Source organism: Bufo bufo, chromosome 1 (assembly GCF_905171765.1).
Source record: "Bufo bufo chromosome 1, aBufBuf1.1, whole genome shotgun sequence".
NCBI classification, from domain to species: Eukaryota; Metazoa; Chordata; class Amphibia; order Anura; family Bufonidae; genus Bufo; species Bufo bufo.
In genome coordinates this window covers 800,947,496-800,964,074 of record NC_053389.1, presented here as the reverse complement: position 1 = coordinate 800,964,074, position 16,579 = coordinate 800,947,496, and the positions used below count along the sequence as shown (strand labels likewise).

At 43.3% G+C, this 16,579-nt stretch overlaps 1 protein-coding gene across 1 annotated transcript in view; it reads right to left on the bottom strand.

The window, feature by feature from the left end:
• Nucleotides 1-244: 244 nt before the first annotated feature.
• AP1S1 (adaptor related protein complex 1 subunit sigma 1) overlaps nucleotides 245-16,579 on the bottom strand; it is a 32,471-nt gene continuing 16,136 nt past the window's right edge. Inside the window, exons 3-5 of the mRNA XM_040415138.1 lie at nucleotides 15,687-15,795; nucleotides 8,661-8,798; nucleotides 245-1,506 (exon numbers count right to left, since the gene is read on the bottom strand). Of these exons, the coding sequence (XP_040271072.1) occupies nucleotides 1,459-1,506; nucleotides 8,661-8,798; nucleotides 15,687-15,795 (295 nt within the window). The 3' untranslated portion in view covers nucleotides 245-1,458. The remainder of the gene's footprint in view (nucleotides 1,507-8,660; nucleotides 8,799-15,686; nucleotides 15,796-16,579) is intronic.

Here is a 16,579-nt window from a genome sequence, read left to right as displayed (position 1 = left end):
GTGTCAAACCGATTGGATCCGTCAACAGAACTGCTCTTAATGATGAGCCCCGATAACGTTAACACCACCTGCAATGGTGCCAATCCGGTCAGATCCATCTAAAGAATACTTCTTCATGACCAAGCGCTGCTTAGGCTAATACCACAGATTGGATCCATCAACAGAAGTCGTCTTGAACTGTTTATTTAAGTAGGCCGTTCCCGCGGTTCTCCATCGATAATCAGATAGAAGACAGTGCGCTCACTCTCAGCAAACAATCAAACGTCTTTAATTTTGCATTTTACGAAATTACAGGTAGTGGATCATGTGTTAACACTAGTGCAAATATGATGGTAACGTAGTCACAGCAGTCAATACAGATTGAGAGAACGGTTAAGTGAAAACAGAGGTTCCCAACTGGAAACCATCAACAAGCAGTTACTGACGGATCGAATATTTTTACTGCGTCTCTCCATTCAGCCTACGGAACGAGACATTCTGTATTTTTGCAACATATCATCGCAGCTCAAAGTTGGTGAAGTTCTAAAAAAATAAAATATAAATTTCTAACTGGAAACCATCAACAAGTTGCTGTTCACAGATCTGCTATTCCCTCTCGGTCACAGATTTACCAAAAAAGTGTCGCAAACTTTTTTTCGGATTTTAATTGGGTGGGAAAATATGAATGGGGATTTACACTGTGGACCCTTTGTGGGTGTCAGAGTTACTTTTTAGGCTACTCAAGACACAGCTTGCTGACAGTTTCCAGATTTTTGACATTTTTTCTTTTTTAATCTGCTAAAATGTAGTGAATATCTGTGTTACCGAAACATATTCACCCCCTAAATATCTTCGCAAATGCCCCCAACCAGTTTTAATACCCAGAAAACCTGTACAAGTCTCGATGTACTAATAGAAACTGGAGCGGAGGTAAGTTAGCAGCACTCATGTTTTATTCCGGAAGTTCGTGCGGTTGTGGTGGTGGGAAGGAAAAGGGGTGTTGAGTCCTTGTAATGGATGCTGAGGGGGGGGGGGGGGGGGGAGTGATTCACGGTGGTCGAGACTATCCTCCTACCGTCCAGACTTAGAGAAGTCAGCGAGTGAGAGATTCAAAGCAGAAACAGCCCATCACCGAAAGTGTGCAAAAAAAATCTAAATAAAAAAAAAAACAGTACGGTGTGCCGCGACTGACCGTGTACAAAAAAGATAAATTATTAGTCTCTACGCGTTTCAAAGGGCGGGTGAGGGGCTGATTGAGAAAGTGCGATTGGTCCCTTTTTCGTCTTCACCTGGAAACTGTAGAAAGAAGACACGAGCAGCGACGCACATACAGACACATGGCTACGGCGGTGTGCGCGGGCGTGCTGGAGACGAGGGAGGTCTTGCAGTGATTGTATAAGAGGAAGGCGGAATGGTGGGGTGTATCGGGGAATGTAAAAAGGGGGTTGGTCAAAAAAACGGGAAGGAGTCCTCTGAGTATCAAGCCAGTCCCATCTCTTCTAGAACGCTGCGCGGCGACTCATCCTCCTGCAGAGAAATAGAACATGGCGGTCACAACGAGGAAGAAGACAACGCGGCTCTGCTGCCCACCCACAACTACACTGCTATCTGTGTGTAATGTATGTACACAGTGACTGCACCAGCAGAACAGTGAGTGCAGCTCTGGAGTATAATACAGGATGTAACTCAGGATCAGTACAGGATAAGTAATGTATGTACACAGTGACTGCACCAGCAGAATAGTGAGTGCAGCTCTGGAGTATAATATGCTATAATATTATAATGTTTTCCAGCAGCTGAGGTTCGTATTATGAGGTTCTGCAGCAGCTGAGGTGTATATTACGAGGTTGTGCAGCAGCTGAGGTGTGTATTACGAGGTTGTGCAGCAGCTGAGGTGTGTATTACGAGGTTGTGCAGCAGCTGAGGTTCGTATTATGTTCTGCAGCAGCTGAGGTTCGTATTATGATGTTCTGCAGCAGCTGAGGTTCGTATTATGATGTTCTGCAGCAGCGGAGGTTCGTATTATGATGTTCTGCAGCAGCTGAGGTTCGTATTATGATGTTCTGCAGCAGCTGAGGTTCGTATTATGATGTTCTGCAGCAGCTGAGGTTCGTATTATGATGTTCTGCAGCAGCTGAGGTTTGTATTATGATGTTCTGCAGCAGCTGAGGTGCGTATTACGATGTTTTGCAGAAGCTGAGGTGTGCATTAGGAGGTTCTGCAGCAGCTGAAGTGTGTATTATCAGGTTCTGCAGCAGCTGAGGTTCGTATTATGTTCTGCAGCAGCTGAGGTTCGTATTATGATGTTCTGCAGCAGCTGAGGTTCGTATTATGATGTTCTGCAGCAGCTGAGGTTCGTATTATGATGTTCTGCAGCAGCTGAGGTTCGTATTAGGATGTTCTGCAGCAGCTGAGGTGCGTATTACGAGGTTTTGCAGAAGCTGAGGTGTGTATTATGATGTTCTGCAGCAGCTGAGGTTCGTATTATGATGTTCTGCAGCAGCTGAGGTTCGTATTATGATGTTCTGCAGCAGCTGAGGTTCGTATTAGGATGTTCTGCAGCAGCTGAGGTGCGTATTACGAGGTTTTGCAGAAGCTGAGGTGTGTATTAGGAGGTTCTGCAGCAGCTGAGGTTTGTATTATGTTCTGCAGCAGCTGAGGTTCGTATTATGTTTTGCAGCAGCTGAGGTTCGTATTATGATGTTCTGCAGCAGCTGAGGTTCGTATTAGGATGTTCTGCAGCAGCTGAGGTGCGTATTACGAGGTTTTGCAGAAGCTGAGGTGTGTATTAGGAGGTTCTGCAGCAGCTGAGGTTTGTATTATGTTCTGCAGCAGCTGAGGTTCGTATTATGTTTTGCAGCAGCCGAGGTTCGTATTATGATGTTCTGCAGCAGCTGAGGTTCGTATTATGATGTTCTGCAGCAGCTGAGGTTCGTATTAGGATGTTCTGCAGCAGCTGAGGTGCGTATTACGAGGTTTTGCAGAAGCTGAGGTGTGTATCAGGAGGTTCTGCAGCAGCTGAAGTGTGTATTATCAGGTTCTGCAGCAGCTGAGGTTCGTATTATGTTTTGCAGCAGCTGAGGTTCGTATTATGATGTTCTGCAGCAGCTGAGGTTCGTATTATGATGTTCTGCAGCAGCTGAGGTTCGTATTATGATGTTCTGCAGCAGCTGAGGTTCGTATTAGGATGTTCTGCAGCAGCTGAGGTGCGTATTACGAGGTTTTGCAGAAGCTGAGGTGTGTATCAGGAGGTTCTGCAGCAGCTGAAGTGTGTATTATCAGGTTCTGCAGCAGCTGAGGTTCGTATTATGTTTTGCAGCAGCTGAGGTTCGTATTATGATGTTCTGCAGCAGCTGAGGTTCGTATTATGATGTTCTGCAGCAGCTGAGGTTCGTATTATGATGTTCTGCAGCAGCTGAGGTTCGTATTAGGATGTTCTGCAGCAGCTGAGGTGCGTATTACGAGGTTTTGCAGAAGCTGAGGTGTGTATCAGGAGGTTCTGCAGCAGCTGAAGTGTGTATTATCAGGTTCTGCAGCAGCTGAGGTTCGTATTATGTTTTGCAGCAGCTGAGGTTCGTATTATGATGTTCTGCAGCAGCTGAGGTTCGTATTATGATGTTCTGCAGCAGCTGAGGTTCGTATTATGATGTTCTGCAGCAGCTGAGGTTCGTATTAGGATGTTCTGCAGCAGCTGAGGTTCGTATTAGGATGTTCTGCAGCAGCTGAGGTGCGTATTACGAGGTTTTGCAGAAGCTGAGGTGTGTATCAGGAGGTTCTGCAGCAGCTGAAGTGTGTATTATCAGGTTCTGCAGCAGCTGAGGTTCGTATTATGTTTTGCAGCAGCTGAGGTTCGTATTATGATGTTCTGCAGCAGCTGAGGTTCGTATTATGATGTTCTGCAGCAGCTGAGGTTCGTATTATGATGTTCTGCAGCAGCTGAGGTTCGTATTACGAGGTTTTGCAGAAGCTGAGGTGTGTATCAGGAGGTTCTGCAGCAGCTGAAGTGTGTATTATCAGGTTCTGCAGCAGCTGAGGTTCGTATTATGTTTTGCAGCAGCTGAGGTGCGTATTAGGAGTAGGGCTGCAGTAAACAATTATTTTAGAAATAGAGAACTCGATTAATCGCAAAAAATTATCGATAGAATACTCTTTCTAAAATAATCGTTTACTGCAGCCCTACTACTAATACACACCTCAGCTCCTGCAGAACCTCATAATACACACCTCAGCTGCTGCAAAACCTCATAATACCCACCATCTGCTGCAGAACCTCATAATACACACCTCAGCCACTGCAGAACATCATAATACCCACCATCTGCTGCAGAACCTCAAAATACAAACCTCAGCTGCTGCAGAACCTCCTAATTAGGACTGCAACGAATATTTGACTAAATCGAGTAATTAGACACAAAAAAATCCTCGATGCAAATTTTTTGAATCGAGGATTCGTTTGTGTCACTTGACCACGGAGCGGGAGTGAAGCGCTTGCTATAGCTGCCACTCTGTGGTCTCCCGCTGCGCTCAGAATACTCACCTTTTCAGCAGGGGGCCTCCGGACACGTCCATGATCCCGCGCTGCACTGACCTCCTGACATACGTACGCCATGACCTGACACGCTGTGTGATATCAGGCGTAGAGCAGCGCGGAACGATGGAGTGTCGGCGGCGTCCCTGCTGGAAAGGCAAGTTGGTGCGACTAAGGCCGCGCGCCATAGCAACCAATGATGCTGTGCACTCCGGGTGTCAGGAGGAGCAGGGGTAAGAGCTGCTGGCACAAGGGGGGGGGGGGGGGGGCTTGATGGCACTGGGGGAAACTAAGGGTGTTGGGGTCTTTGAGTTTTTATAAAGGAAAACAGTCAATTAATTCATTTTTTCTTATTAGATTACTCAATTAATTGTAAAAAATTAATAAGAAAAAATGAATTAATTGACTGTTTTCCTTTATAAAAACTCAAAGACTCCAACACCCTTAGTTCCCCCTGTGCGATCAGCCCAAGTGCATTAGTTCCCCCCAGTGCCAGCAGTTCCCCCCTGCTCCACCTCACACCCGGAGTGCACAGCATCATTGGTCATCGCACCAACTTGCCTTTCCAGCAGGGACGCCGCCGACACTCCATCGTTCCGCGCTGCTCTACGCCTGATATCACACAGCTCATTAGGTCACGGCGTACGTATGTCAGGAGGTCAGTGCAGCGCGGGACCATGGACGTGGAGTGTCCAGAGGCCGCCTGCTGAAAAGGTGAGTATTCTGAGCGGGAGCAATAGCAGGCGCTTCACTCCCGCTCCGTGGTGACGTGACACAAACGAATGCTCTATGCAAAAAATTCGCAGCGAGGATTTTTTTGTGTCCAATTACTTGATTTAGTCGAGTATTCGTTGCAGCCCTAATTAGGATATTCTGCAGCAGCTGCGGTGTGTATTAGGAGGTTCTGCAGCAGCTGCGGTGTGTATTAGGAGGTTCTGCAGCAGCTGCGGTGTGTATTAGGAGGTTCTGCAGCAACTGCGGTGTGTATTAGGAGGTTCTGCAGCAGCTGAGGTGTGTATTAGGAGGCTCTGCAGCAGCTGAGGTGCGATTATGAGGTTCTGCAGCAGCTGAGGTGTGTATTAGGAGGTTCTGCAGCAGCTGAGGTGTGTATTATGATGTTCTGCAGCAGCTGAGGTGCGATTATGAGGTTCTGCAGCAGCTGAGGTGCGATTATGAGGTTCTGCAGCAGCTGAGGTGCGATTATGAGGTTCTGCAGCAGCTGAGGTGCGATTATGAGGTTCTGCAGCAGCTGAGGTGAGATTATGAGGTTCTGCAGCAGCTGAGATTATGAGGTTCTACAGCAGCTGAGATTATGAGGTTCTGCAGCAGCTGAGGTGCGATTATGAGGTTCTGCAGCAGCTGAGGTGCGATTATGAGGTTCTGCAGCAGCTGAGGTGTGTGTTATGAGGTTCTGCAGCAGCTGAGGTGTGTGTTATGAGGTTCTGCAGCAGCTGAGGTGTGTATTATGAGGTTCTGCAGCAGCTGAGGTGTGTATTATGAGGTTCTGCAGCAGCTGAGGTGTGTATTATAATGTTCTGCAGCAGCTGAGGTGTGTATTAGGAGGTTCTGCAGCAGCTGAGGTGTGTATTATGATGTTCTGCAGCAGCTGAGGTGCGATTATGAGGTTCTGCAGCAGCTGAGGTGTGTATTAGGAGGTTCTGCAGCAGCTGAGGTATTACGAGGTTCTGCAGCAGCTGAGGTGTGTATTACGAGGTTCTGCAGCAGCTGGGGTGTGTATTACGAGGTTCTGCAGCCGCTGGGGTGTGTATTAGGAGGTTCTGCAGCAGCTGAGGTGTGTATTACGAGGTTCTGCAGCAGCTGGGGTGTGTATTACGAGGTTTTGCAGCAGCTGGGGTGTGTATTACGAGGTTCTGCAGCAGCTGGGGTGTGTATTACGAGGTTCTGCAGCAGCTGAGGTGTGTATTATGAGGTTCTGCAGCAGCTGAGGTGTGTATTATGAGGTTCTGCAGCAGCTGAGGTGTGTATTATGAGGTTCTGCAGCAGCTGAGGTGTGTATTATGATGTTCTGCAGCAGCTGAGGTGTGTATTAGGAGGTTCTGCAGCAGCTGAGGTGTGTATTATGAGGTTCTGCAGCAGCTGAGGTGCGATTATGAGGTTCTGCAGCAGCTGAGGTGCGATTATGAGGTTCTGCAGCAGCTGAGGTGTGTATTAGGAGGTTCTGCAGCAGCTGAGGTGTGTATTATGAGGTTCTGCAGCAGCTGGGGTGTGTATTACGAGGTTCTGCAGCAGCTGGGGTGTGTATTAGGAGGTTCTGCAGCAGCTGGGGTGTGTATTACGAGGTTCTGCAGCAGCTGGGGTGTGTATTACGAGGTTCTGCAGCAGCTGGGGTGTGTATTAGGAGGTTCTGCAGCAGCTGAGGTGTGTATTATGATGTTCTGCAGCAGCTGAGGTGCGATTATGAGGTTCTGCAGCAGCTGAGGTGCGATTATGAGGTTCTGCAGCAGCTGAGGTGCGATTATGAGGTTCTGCAGCAGCTGAGGTGCGATTATGAGGTTCTGCAGCAGCTGAGGTGAGATTATGAGGTTCTGCAGCAGCTGAGATTATGAGGTTCTACAGCAGCTGAGATTATGAGGTTCTGCAGCAGCTGAGGTGCGATTATGAGGTTCTGCAGCAGCTGAGGTGCGATTATGAGGTTCTGCAGCAGCTGAGGTGTGTGTTATGAGGTTCTGCAGCAGCTGAGGTGTGTGTTATGAGGTTCTGCAGCAGCTGAGGTGTGTATTATGAGGTTCTGCAGCAGCTGAGGTGTGTATTATGAGGTTCTGCAGCAGCTGAGGTGTGTATTATAATGTTCTGCAGCAGCTGAGGTGTGTATTAGGAGGTTCTGCAGCAGCTGAGGTGTGTATTATGATGTTCTGCAGCAGCTGAGGTGCGATTATGAGGTTCTGCAGCAGCTGAGGTGTGTATTAGGAGGTTCTGCAGCAGCTGAGGTGTGTATTACGAGGTTCTGCAGCAGCTGAGGTGTGTATTACGAGGTTCTGCAGCAGCTGGGGTGTGTATTACGAGGTTCTGCAGCCGCTGGGGTGTGTATTAGGAGGTTCTGCAGCAGCTGAGGTGTGTATTACGAGGTTCTGCAGCAGCTGGGGTGTGTATTACGAGGTTTTGCAGCAGCTGGGGTGTGTATTACGAGGTTCTGCAGCAGCTGGGGTGTGTATTACGAGGTTCTGCAGCAGCTGAGGTGTGTATTATGAGGTTCTGCAGCAGCTGAGGTGTGTATTATGAGGTTCTGCAGCAGCTGAGGTGTGTATTATGAGGTTCTGCAGCAGCTGAGGTGTGTATTATGATGTTCTGCAGCAGCTGAGGTGTGTATTAGGAGGTTCTGCAGCAGCTGAGGTGTGTATTATGAGGTTCTGCAGCAGCTGAGGTGCGATTATGAGGTTCTGCAGCAGCTGAGGTGCGATTATGAGGTTCTGCAGCAGCTGAGGTGTGTATTAGGAGGTTCTGCAGCAGCTGAGGTGTGTATTATGAGGTTCTGCAGCAGCTGGGGTGTGTATTACGAGGTTCTGCAGCAGCTGGGGTGTGTATTAGGAGGTTCTGCAGCAGCTGGGGTGTGTATTACGAGGTTCTGCAGCAGCTGGGGTGTGTATTACGAGGTTCTGCAGCAGCTGGGGTGTGTATTAGGAGGTTCTGCAGCAGCTGCGGTGTGTACTGAGAGGTTCTGTTACACATCCGTTGAGGGTCCATCAGATATCTAGCCTGGGTCCTGGTGACTCCTGGTCGCTCTGCACCTACAGACCGGCGTCTGGCTCCTGCTGTAACCATTTATCAGTGACGGCCCCTGTGCTGGGCTCATACATCATCACCGCTGCTCTCACCCCCCCCCCCTTTCTATGAATCTGTAATGTCCCCCGTCCCGGATCAGGAACACCCCGACTCCCATTCATCATCTCATTCGAGCTGTGAATGGCGCACTCCTCATCTTCCCCCCGCCTGTAATCTCCCCGCCGCACACTCTCTTTATCGCCCTCCCTCCCACTCTATCTCCTGTGTAGAAATTTCTTGCGCTGAAAGTGAGTGGGTGGGAGTCAGTGAGCTGTGACAGGACAGGAGATGGGTGATTCATCCACTGCAGAGAAAGGGGTGGGGGGAGCGAGGGAGACACAAAGAGACAGCGCGAGACATGGAGGACACTCACCTCCTGGAGCATGTCTGACTGCTCGATCGCCTTCAGGACGCTCTTCTTGGACGTGTCTTGGATTTCGCCCCCCATCAGGAACTCGTCCAGGATGAAATAAGCCTTCTCGAAGTTAAATATGATGTCCAGCTCACACACCTGCGGGGGGAGACAGACACGAGTGGGGGGCTCAGTCTACGAGCTACTAATAGTGAGTCAAAAACAAAAAAAACAGCAACCGGTTAGTGTATACAGCTCCTACGCAGCCCACGCCTTCACCAGGAGTCAGGTCTAGGAAGGGAAGTAACAAGTGTAGAGCACCTGACTACAACATGGTTTGTTTGTAGTCTGTAACCATGGAGACCCCAGCTCTGCATAGAAGCTGCAAACCCTAAACGGTAAGAGGTTTTTCACAAATGTATGAACGACACAAATTTTTTTTTTATTTTACCGTTTACAGAAAGAGTTAAAGTTCCGGCAGTACAGAGAAGTCCTCTGGTCACTGGGGCACACAGAGCTGACTGCACAGTGCGAACCAAACGTCTTCCTGCATCTGACCCGCCTAACCCCTAACCCGGATGAAGGAGTGCATTCACCAGTTCCTAATTTACCTTCTAATAGAATAGTACATATACTCATGCAAATAAGAAGCAGTATTATAACAGTAATATTATTGTACATAGGAGCAGTATTATAACAGTTATATTATTGTACATAGGAGCAGTATTATAGTAGTTTTATTCTTGTACATAGGAGGCAGTATTATAGTAGTTTTATTCTTGTACATAGGAGCAGTATTATAGCAGTTATATTCTTGTACATAGGAGCAGTATTATAGTAGTTATATTCTTGTACATAGGAGCAGTATTATAGTAGTATATTCTTGTACATAGGAGGCAGTATTATAGTAGTTATATTCTTGTATATAGGAGCAGTATTATAGTAGTTATATTCTTGTACATAGGAGGCAGTATTATAGTAGTTATATTCTTGTACATAGGAGCAGTATTATAGTAGTTATATTCTTGTACATAGGAGCAGTATTATAGTAGTTATATTCTTGTACATAGGAGCAGTATTATAGTAGTTATATTCTTGTACATAGGAGGCAGTATTATAGTAGTTATATTCTTGTATATAGGAGCAGTATTATAGTAGTTATATTCTTGTACATAGGAGCAGTATTATAGTAGTTATATTCTTGTACATAGGAGGCAGTATTATAGTAGTTATATTCATGTACATAGGAGCAGTATTATAGTAGTTATATTCTTGTACAGAGGAGCAGTATTATAGTAGTTATATTCTTGTACAGAGGAGCAGTATTATAGTAGTTATATTCTTGTACATAGGAGGCAGTATTATAGTAGTTATATTCTTGTACATAGGAGCAGTATTATAGTAGTTATATTCTTGTACATAGGAGCAGTATTATAGTAGTTATATTCTTGTACATAGGAGCAGTATTATAGTAGTTATATTCTTGTACATACGAGCAGTATTATAGTAGTTATAGTCTTGTATATAGGAGCAGTATTATAGTAGTTATATTCTTGTACATAGGAGGCAGTATTATAGTAGTTATATTCTTGTACATAGGAGCAGTATTATAGTAGTTATATTCTTGCACAGAGGAGCAGTATTATAGTAGTTATATTCTTGTACATAGGAGGCAGTATTATAGTAGTTATATTCTTGTACATAGGAGCAGTATTATAGTAGTTATATTCTTGTACATAGGAGCAGTATTATAGTAGTTATATTATTGTACATAGGAGCAGTATTATAGTAGTTATATTCTTGTACATAGGAGCAGTATTATAGTAGTTATATTCTTGTACATAGGAGCAGTATTATAGTAGTTATATTCCTGTACATAGGAGCAGTATTATAGTAGTTATATTCTTGTACATAGGAGGCAGTATTATAGTAGTTATATTCTTGTACATAGGAGGCAGTATTATAGTAGTTATATTCTTGTACATAGGAGCAGTATTATAGTAGTTATATTCTTGTACATAGGAGGCAGTATTATAGTAGTTATATTCTTGTACATAGGAGGTAGTATTATAGTAGTTATATTCTTGTACATAGGAGCAGTATTATAGTAGTTATATTCTTGTACATAGGAGCAGTATTATAGTAGTTATATTCTTGTACATAGGAGCAGTATTATAGTAGTTATATTCTTGTACATATGAGCAGTATTATAGTAGTTATATTCTTGTACATAGGAGGCAGTATTATAGTAGTTATAGTCTTGTACATAGGAGCAGTATTATAGTAGTTATATTCTTGTACATAGGAGGCAGTATTATTGTAGTTATATTCTTGTACATAGGAGGTAGTATTATAGTAGTTATATTCTTGTACATAGGAGGCAGTATTATAGTAGTTATAGTCTTGTACATAGGAGCAGTATTATAGTAGTTATATTCTTGTACATAGGAGCAGTATTATAGTAGTTATATTCTTGTACATAGGAGCAGTATTATAGTAGATATATTCTTGTACATAGGAGCAGTATTATAGTAGATATATTCTTGTACATAGGAGCAGTATTATAGCAGTTATATTCTTGTACATAGGAGCAGTATTATAGTAGTTATATTCTTGTACATAGGAGCAGTATTATATTAGTTATATTCTTGTACATAGGAGCAGTATTATAGTAGATATATTCTTGTACATAGGAGCAGTATTATAGTAGTTATATTCTTGTACATAGGAGCAGTATTATAGAAGTTACATTCTTGTACATAGGAGCAGTATTATAGTAGTTATATTCTTGCACATAGGGGGCAGTATTATAGTAGTTATATTCTTGTACATAGGAGCAGTATCATAGTAGTTATATTCTTGTACATAGGAGCAGTATTATAGTAGTTATATTCTTGTACATAGGAGCAGTATTATAGTAGTTATATTCTTGTACAGAGGAGCAGTATTATAGTAGTTATATTCTTGTACATAGGAGCAGTATTATAGTAGTTATATTCCTGTACATAGGAGGCAGTATTATAGTAGTTATATTCTTGTACATAGGAGGCAGTATTATAGTAGTTACAGTTGCAAGAAAAAGTATGTGAACCCTTTGGAATGATATGGATTTCTGCACAAATTGGTCATAAAATGTGATCTCATCTTCATCTAAGTCACAACAATAGACAATCACCATCTGCTTAAACTAATAACACACAAAGAATTAAATGTTACCATGTTTTTATTGAACACACCATGTAAACATTCACAGTGCAGGTGGAAAAAGTATGTGAACCCCTAGACTAATGACATCTCCAGGAGCTAATTGGAGTGAGGTGTCAGCCAACTGGAGTCCAGTCAATGAGATGAGATTGGGGGTGTTGGTTATTGCTGCCCTGCCCTATAAAAAACACACACCAGTTCTGGGTTTGCTTTTCACAAGAAGCATTGCCTGATGTGAATGATGCCTCCCACAAATGAAGACCTATGTTTAAAAATTGTTGACTTGCATAAAGCTGGAAAGGGTTATAAAAGTATCTCCAAAAGCCTTGCTGTCCATCAGTCCACGGTAAGACAAATTGTCTATAAATGGAGACAGTTCAGCACTGCTGCTACTCTCCCTAGGAGTGGCCGTCCTGTAAAGATGACTGCAAGAGCACAGCGCAGACTGCTCAATGAGGTGAAGAAGAATCCTAGAGTGTCAGCTAAAGACTTACAAAAGTCTCTGGCATATGCTAACATCCCTGTTAGCGAATCTACGATACGTAAAACACTAAACAAGAATGGATTTCATGGGAGGATACCACAGAGGAAGCCACTGCTGTCCAAAAAAAAAACATTGCTGCACGTTTACAGTTTGCACAAGAGCACCCGGATGTTCCACAGCAGTACTGGCAAAATATTCTGTGGACAGATGAAACCAAAGTTGAGTTGTTTGGAAAAAACACACAACACTATGTGTGGAGAAAAAGAGGCACAGCACTCCAACATCAAAACCTCATCCCAACTGTGAAGCATGGTGGTGGGGGCATCATGGTTTGGGGCTGCTTTGGTGCATCTGGGCCTGGACGGATTGCCATCATCGAAGGAAAAATTAATTCCCAAGTTTATCAATACACTTTTCAGGAGAACTTAAGGCCATCTGTCCACCAGCTGAAGCTCAACAGAAGATGGGTGTTGCAACAGGACAACGACCCAAAGCATAGAAGTAAATCAACAACAGAATGGCTTAAACAGAAGAAAATACGCCTTCTGGAGTGGCCCAGTCAGAGTCCTGACCTCAACCCGATTGAGATGTTGTGGCATGACCTCAGGAAAGCGATTCACACCAGACATCCCAAGAATATTGCTGAACTGAAACAGTTCTGTAAAGAGGAATTGTCAAGAATTACTCCTGACTGTTGTGCACGTCTGATCTGCAACTACAGGAAACGTTTGGTTGAAGTTATTGCTGCCAAAGGAGGTTCAACCAGTTATTAAATCCAAGGGTTCACATACTTTTTCCACCTGCACTGTGAATGTTTACATGGTGTGTTCAATAAAAACATGGTAACATTTAATTCTTTGTGTGTTATTAGTTTAAGCAGATGGTGATTGTCTATTGTTGTGACTTAGATGAAGATCAGATCACATTTTATGACCAATTTGTGCAGAAATCCATATCATTCCAAAGGGTTCACATACTTTTTCTTGCAACTGTATATTCTTGTACATAAGAGAAGTATTATAGTAGTTATATTCTTGTACATAGGAGCAGTATTATAGTAGTTATATTCTTGTACATAGGAGCAGTATTATAGTAGTTATATTCTTGTACATAGGAGCAGTATTATAGTAGTTATATTCTTGTACATAGGAGCAGTATTATAGTAGTTATATTCTTGTACATAGGAGCAGTATTATAGTAGTTATATTCTTGTACATAGGAGCAGTATTATAGTAGTTATATTCTTGTACATTGGAAGCAGTATTATAGTAGTTATATTCTTGTACATAGGAGCAGTATTATAGTAGTTATATTCTTGTACATAGGAGGTAGTATTATAGCAGTTATATTCTTGTACATAGGGAGCAGTATTATAGTAGTTATATTCTTGTACATAGGAGCAGTATTATAGTAGTTATATTCTTGTACATAGGGAGCAGTATTATAGTAGTTATATTCTTGTACATAGTAGCAGTATTATAGTAGTTATATTCTTGTACATAGTAGCAGTATTATAGTAGTTATATTCTTGTACATAGGAGGCAGTATTATAGTAGTTATATTCTTGTACATAGGAGCAGTATTATAGTAGTTATATGCTTGTACATAGGAGCAGTATTATAGTAGTTATATTCTTGTACACAGGAGCAGTATTATAGTAGTTATATTCTTGTACATAGGAGCAGTATTATAGTAGTTATATTCTTGTACATAGGAGCAGTATTATAGTAGTTATATTCTTGTACATAGGAGCAGTATTATAGTAGTTATATTCTTGTACATAGGAGGCAGTATTATAGTAGTTATATTCTTGTACATAGGAGCAGTATTATAGTAGTTATATTCTTGTACATAGGGGGCAGTATTATAGTAGTTATATTCTTGTACATAGGGGGCAGTATTATAGTAGTTATATTCTTGTACATAGGAGGCAGTATTATAGTAGTTATATTCTTGTACATAGGAGCAGTATTATAGTAGTTATATTCTTGTACATAGGAGGCAGTATTATAGTAGTTATATTCTTGTACATAGGAGCAGTATTATAGTAGTTATATTCTTGTACATAGGAGGCAGTATTATAGTAGTTATATTCTTGTATATAGGAGCAGTATTATAGTAGTTATATTCTTGTACATAGGAGCAGTATTATAGTAGTTATATTCTTGCACATAGGAGCAGTATTATAGTAGTTATAGTCTTGTACATTGGAGGCAGTATTATAGTAGTTATATTCCTGTACATAGGGGCAGTATTATAGTAGTTATATTCTTGCACATAGGAGCAGTATTATAGTAGTTATATTCTTGTACATAGGAGCAGTATTATAGTAGTTATATTTTTGTACATAGGAGGCAGTATTATAGTAGTTATAGTCTTGTACATTGGAGGCAGTATTATAGTAGTTATATTCTTGTACATAGGAGGCAGTATTATAGTAGTTATATTCTTGTACATAGGAGGCAGTATTGTAGTAGTTATATTCTTGTACATAGGAGCAGTATTATAGTAGATATATTCTTGTACATAGGAGCAGTATTATAGTAGTTATAGTCTTGTACATTGGAGGCAGTATTATAGTAGTTATATTCTTGTACATAGGAGGCAGTATTGTAGTAGTTATATTCTTGTACATAGGAGCAGTATTATAGTAGTTATATTCTTGTACATAGGAGGCAGTATTATAGTAGTTATATACTTGTACATAGGAGCAGTATTATAGTAGTTATATTCTTGTACATAGGAGCAGTATTATAGTAGTTATATACTTGTACATAGGTGGCAGTATTATAGTAGTTATATTCTTGTACATAGGAGCAGTATTATAGTAGTTATATTCTTGTACATAGGAGGCAGTATTATAGTAGTTATATTCTTGTACATAGGAGCAGTATTATAGTAGTTATAGTCTTGTACATTGGAGCAGCATTGTAGTAGTTATGTGCACTTGGGTGGCAGTATTATAGTAAAAAGCATTGCCCTGGCAGGTCTTCTTTTGACAGAGGTGTAGTTGAAATTTGCTCTGATTCTGACCACTTCTAGGAGACATGAGAGGCCATGCAGCTTACTGAAATTAAGTGCACACAACACATGAGGGGATATACAAGGAGGGGAGACATATTGGAGCAGGACAGGGGCTCAGTGACGCACGTGGTAAAGTACTTACAGGCTCCTGACTGGGAGGATTACATAGGCAGCCTGTGATCGCTGGTTAACCGAATTAGCAGAGTGTAGATTTGTGAGGTAGGGGGTGTTTTTGAGGTAAATATGGGGGCTGGGTAATCTGTCCACCTCCATGTCGTCTATTGCTAAGCCTTCCTCACCCCCTCCGGCCGAGCGTGTCTGGCAGAGGAACTTACGCTGCCGAAGTACTTGTCTAGTAGCTCCACGTATCGGTGGATCAGCTCCAGGGTCAGCAGCTCGTTATCCTGATCTTCCACGGCACAGCAGAAATACAGACTGGCGTATCTAGGAGAGAGCAAAAGAAGAAGATAGGACGGGAGGCGGCTCGTTAGTGCATGGTACCAAGACGGGGCCCCGGCTGATATATACCGGGCATCTCTCGCCAGGAATGGGTCCGGAGAGGCGGCACTCGATTGCCCCTTCCCGAGACGTGATGGCATCCGCATATCATCACATAACGCCTGCATCTAGCCACGGGCATCAGTTTTCTGGCCAGATCTACAAGCCAAGAGAAGGACGATGCCAGCGACGGAGGCAGGATGCCAGGCACGATACACGGCCACTGAACACCTGGGGGGAGACACTGTCCCCAAAACCAAACATTTCCCGTGCAAACACCTGCTGTTAAAGAAACACTCCTCCCCCAAAAAAAGACTGCACACCATCTTTTTCCTAGGGCAGGGGCACCTTCTGTGAACCTCCGTCTCCAGCACCAGGGATAAGACCTGGAAAGGGTCTATAAAGTGAAAGGAACAGTCTGCTTGTCAGCAACACTAAGGATCTAAAATATGCATCTGATATCATGTATTTTTCACTTCATAAGACGTACTCCCCCCCCCCCCCAAAAAATGTCAGTGTGTCTTATAAAGCGCATACCAGAGCGTGCTTCCATTATGGGAGAGCTCGTCCGTATGAAGGAGGTGCACACTAATCCGGACACCGCGCTGCCCGGTCCTGACGATGTATGCAGTGAGGTCACAGCGCAGCGCGGGCCGGAGTAGAACAGGGCACTATAGGAAGAGCATGACGGATCTGCAGAGTGGCGGGGGAGGGGGTCCGAGCCGACGTC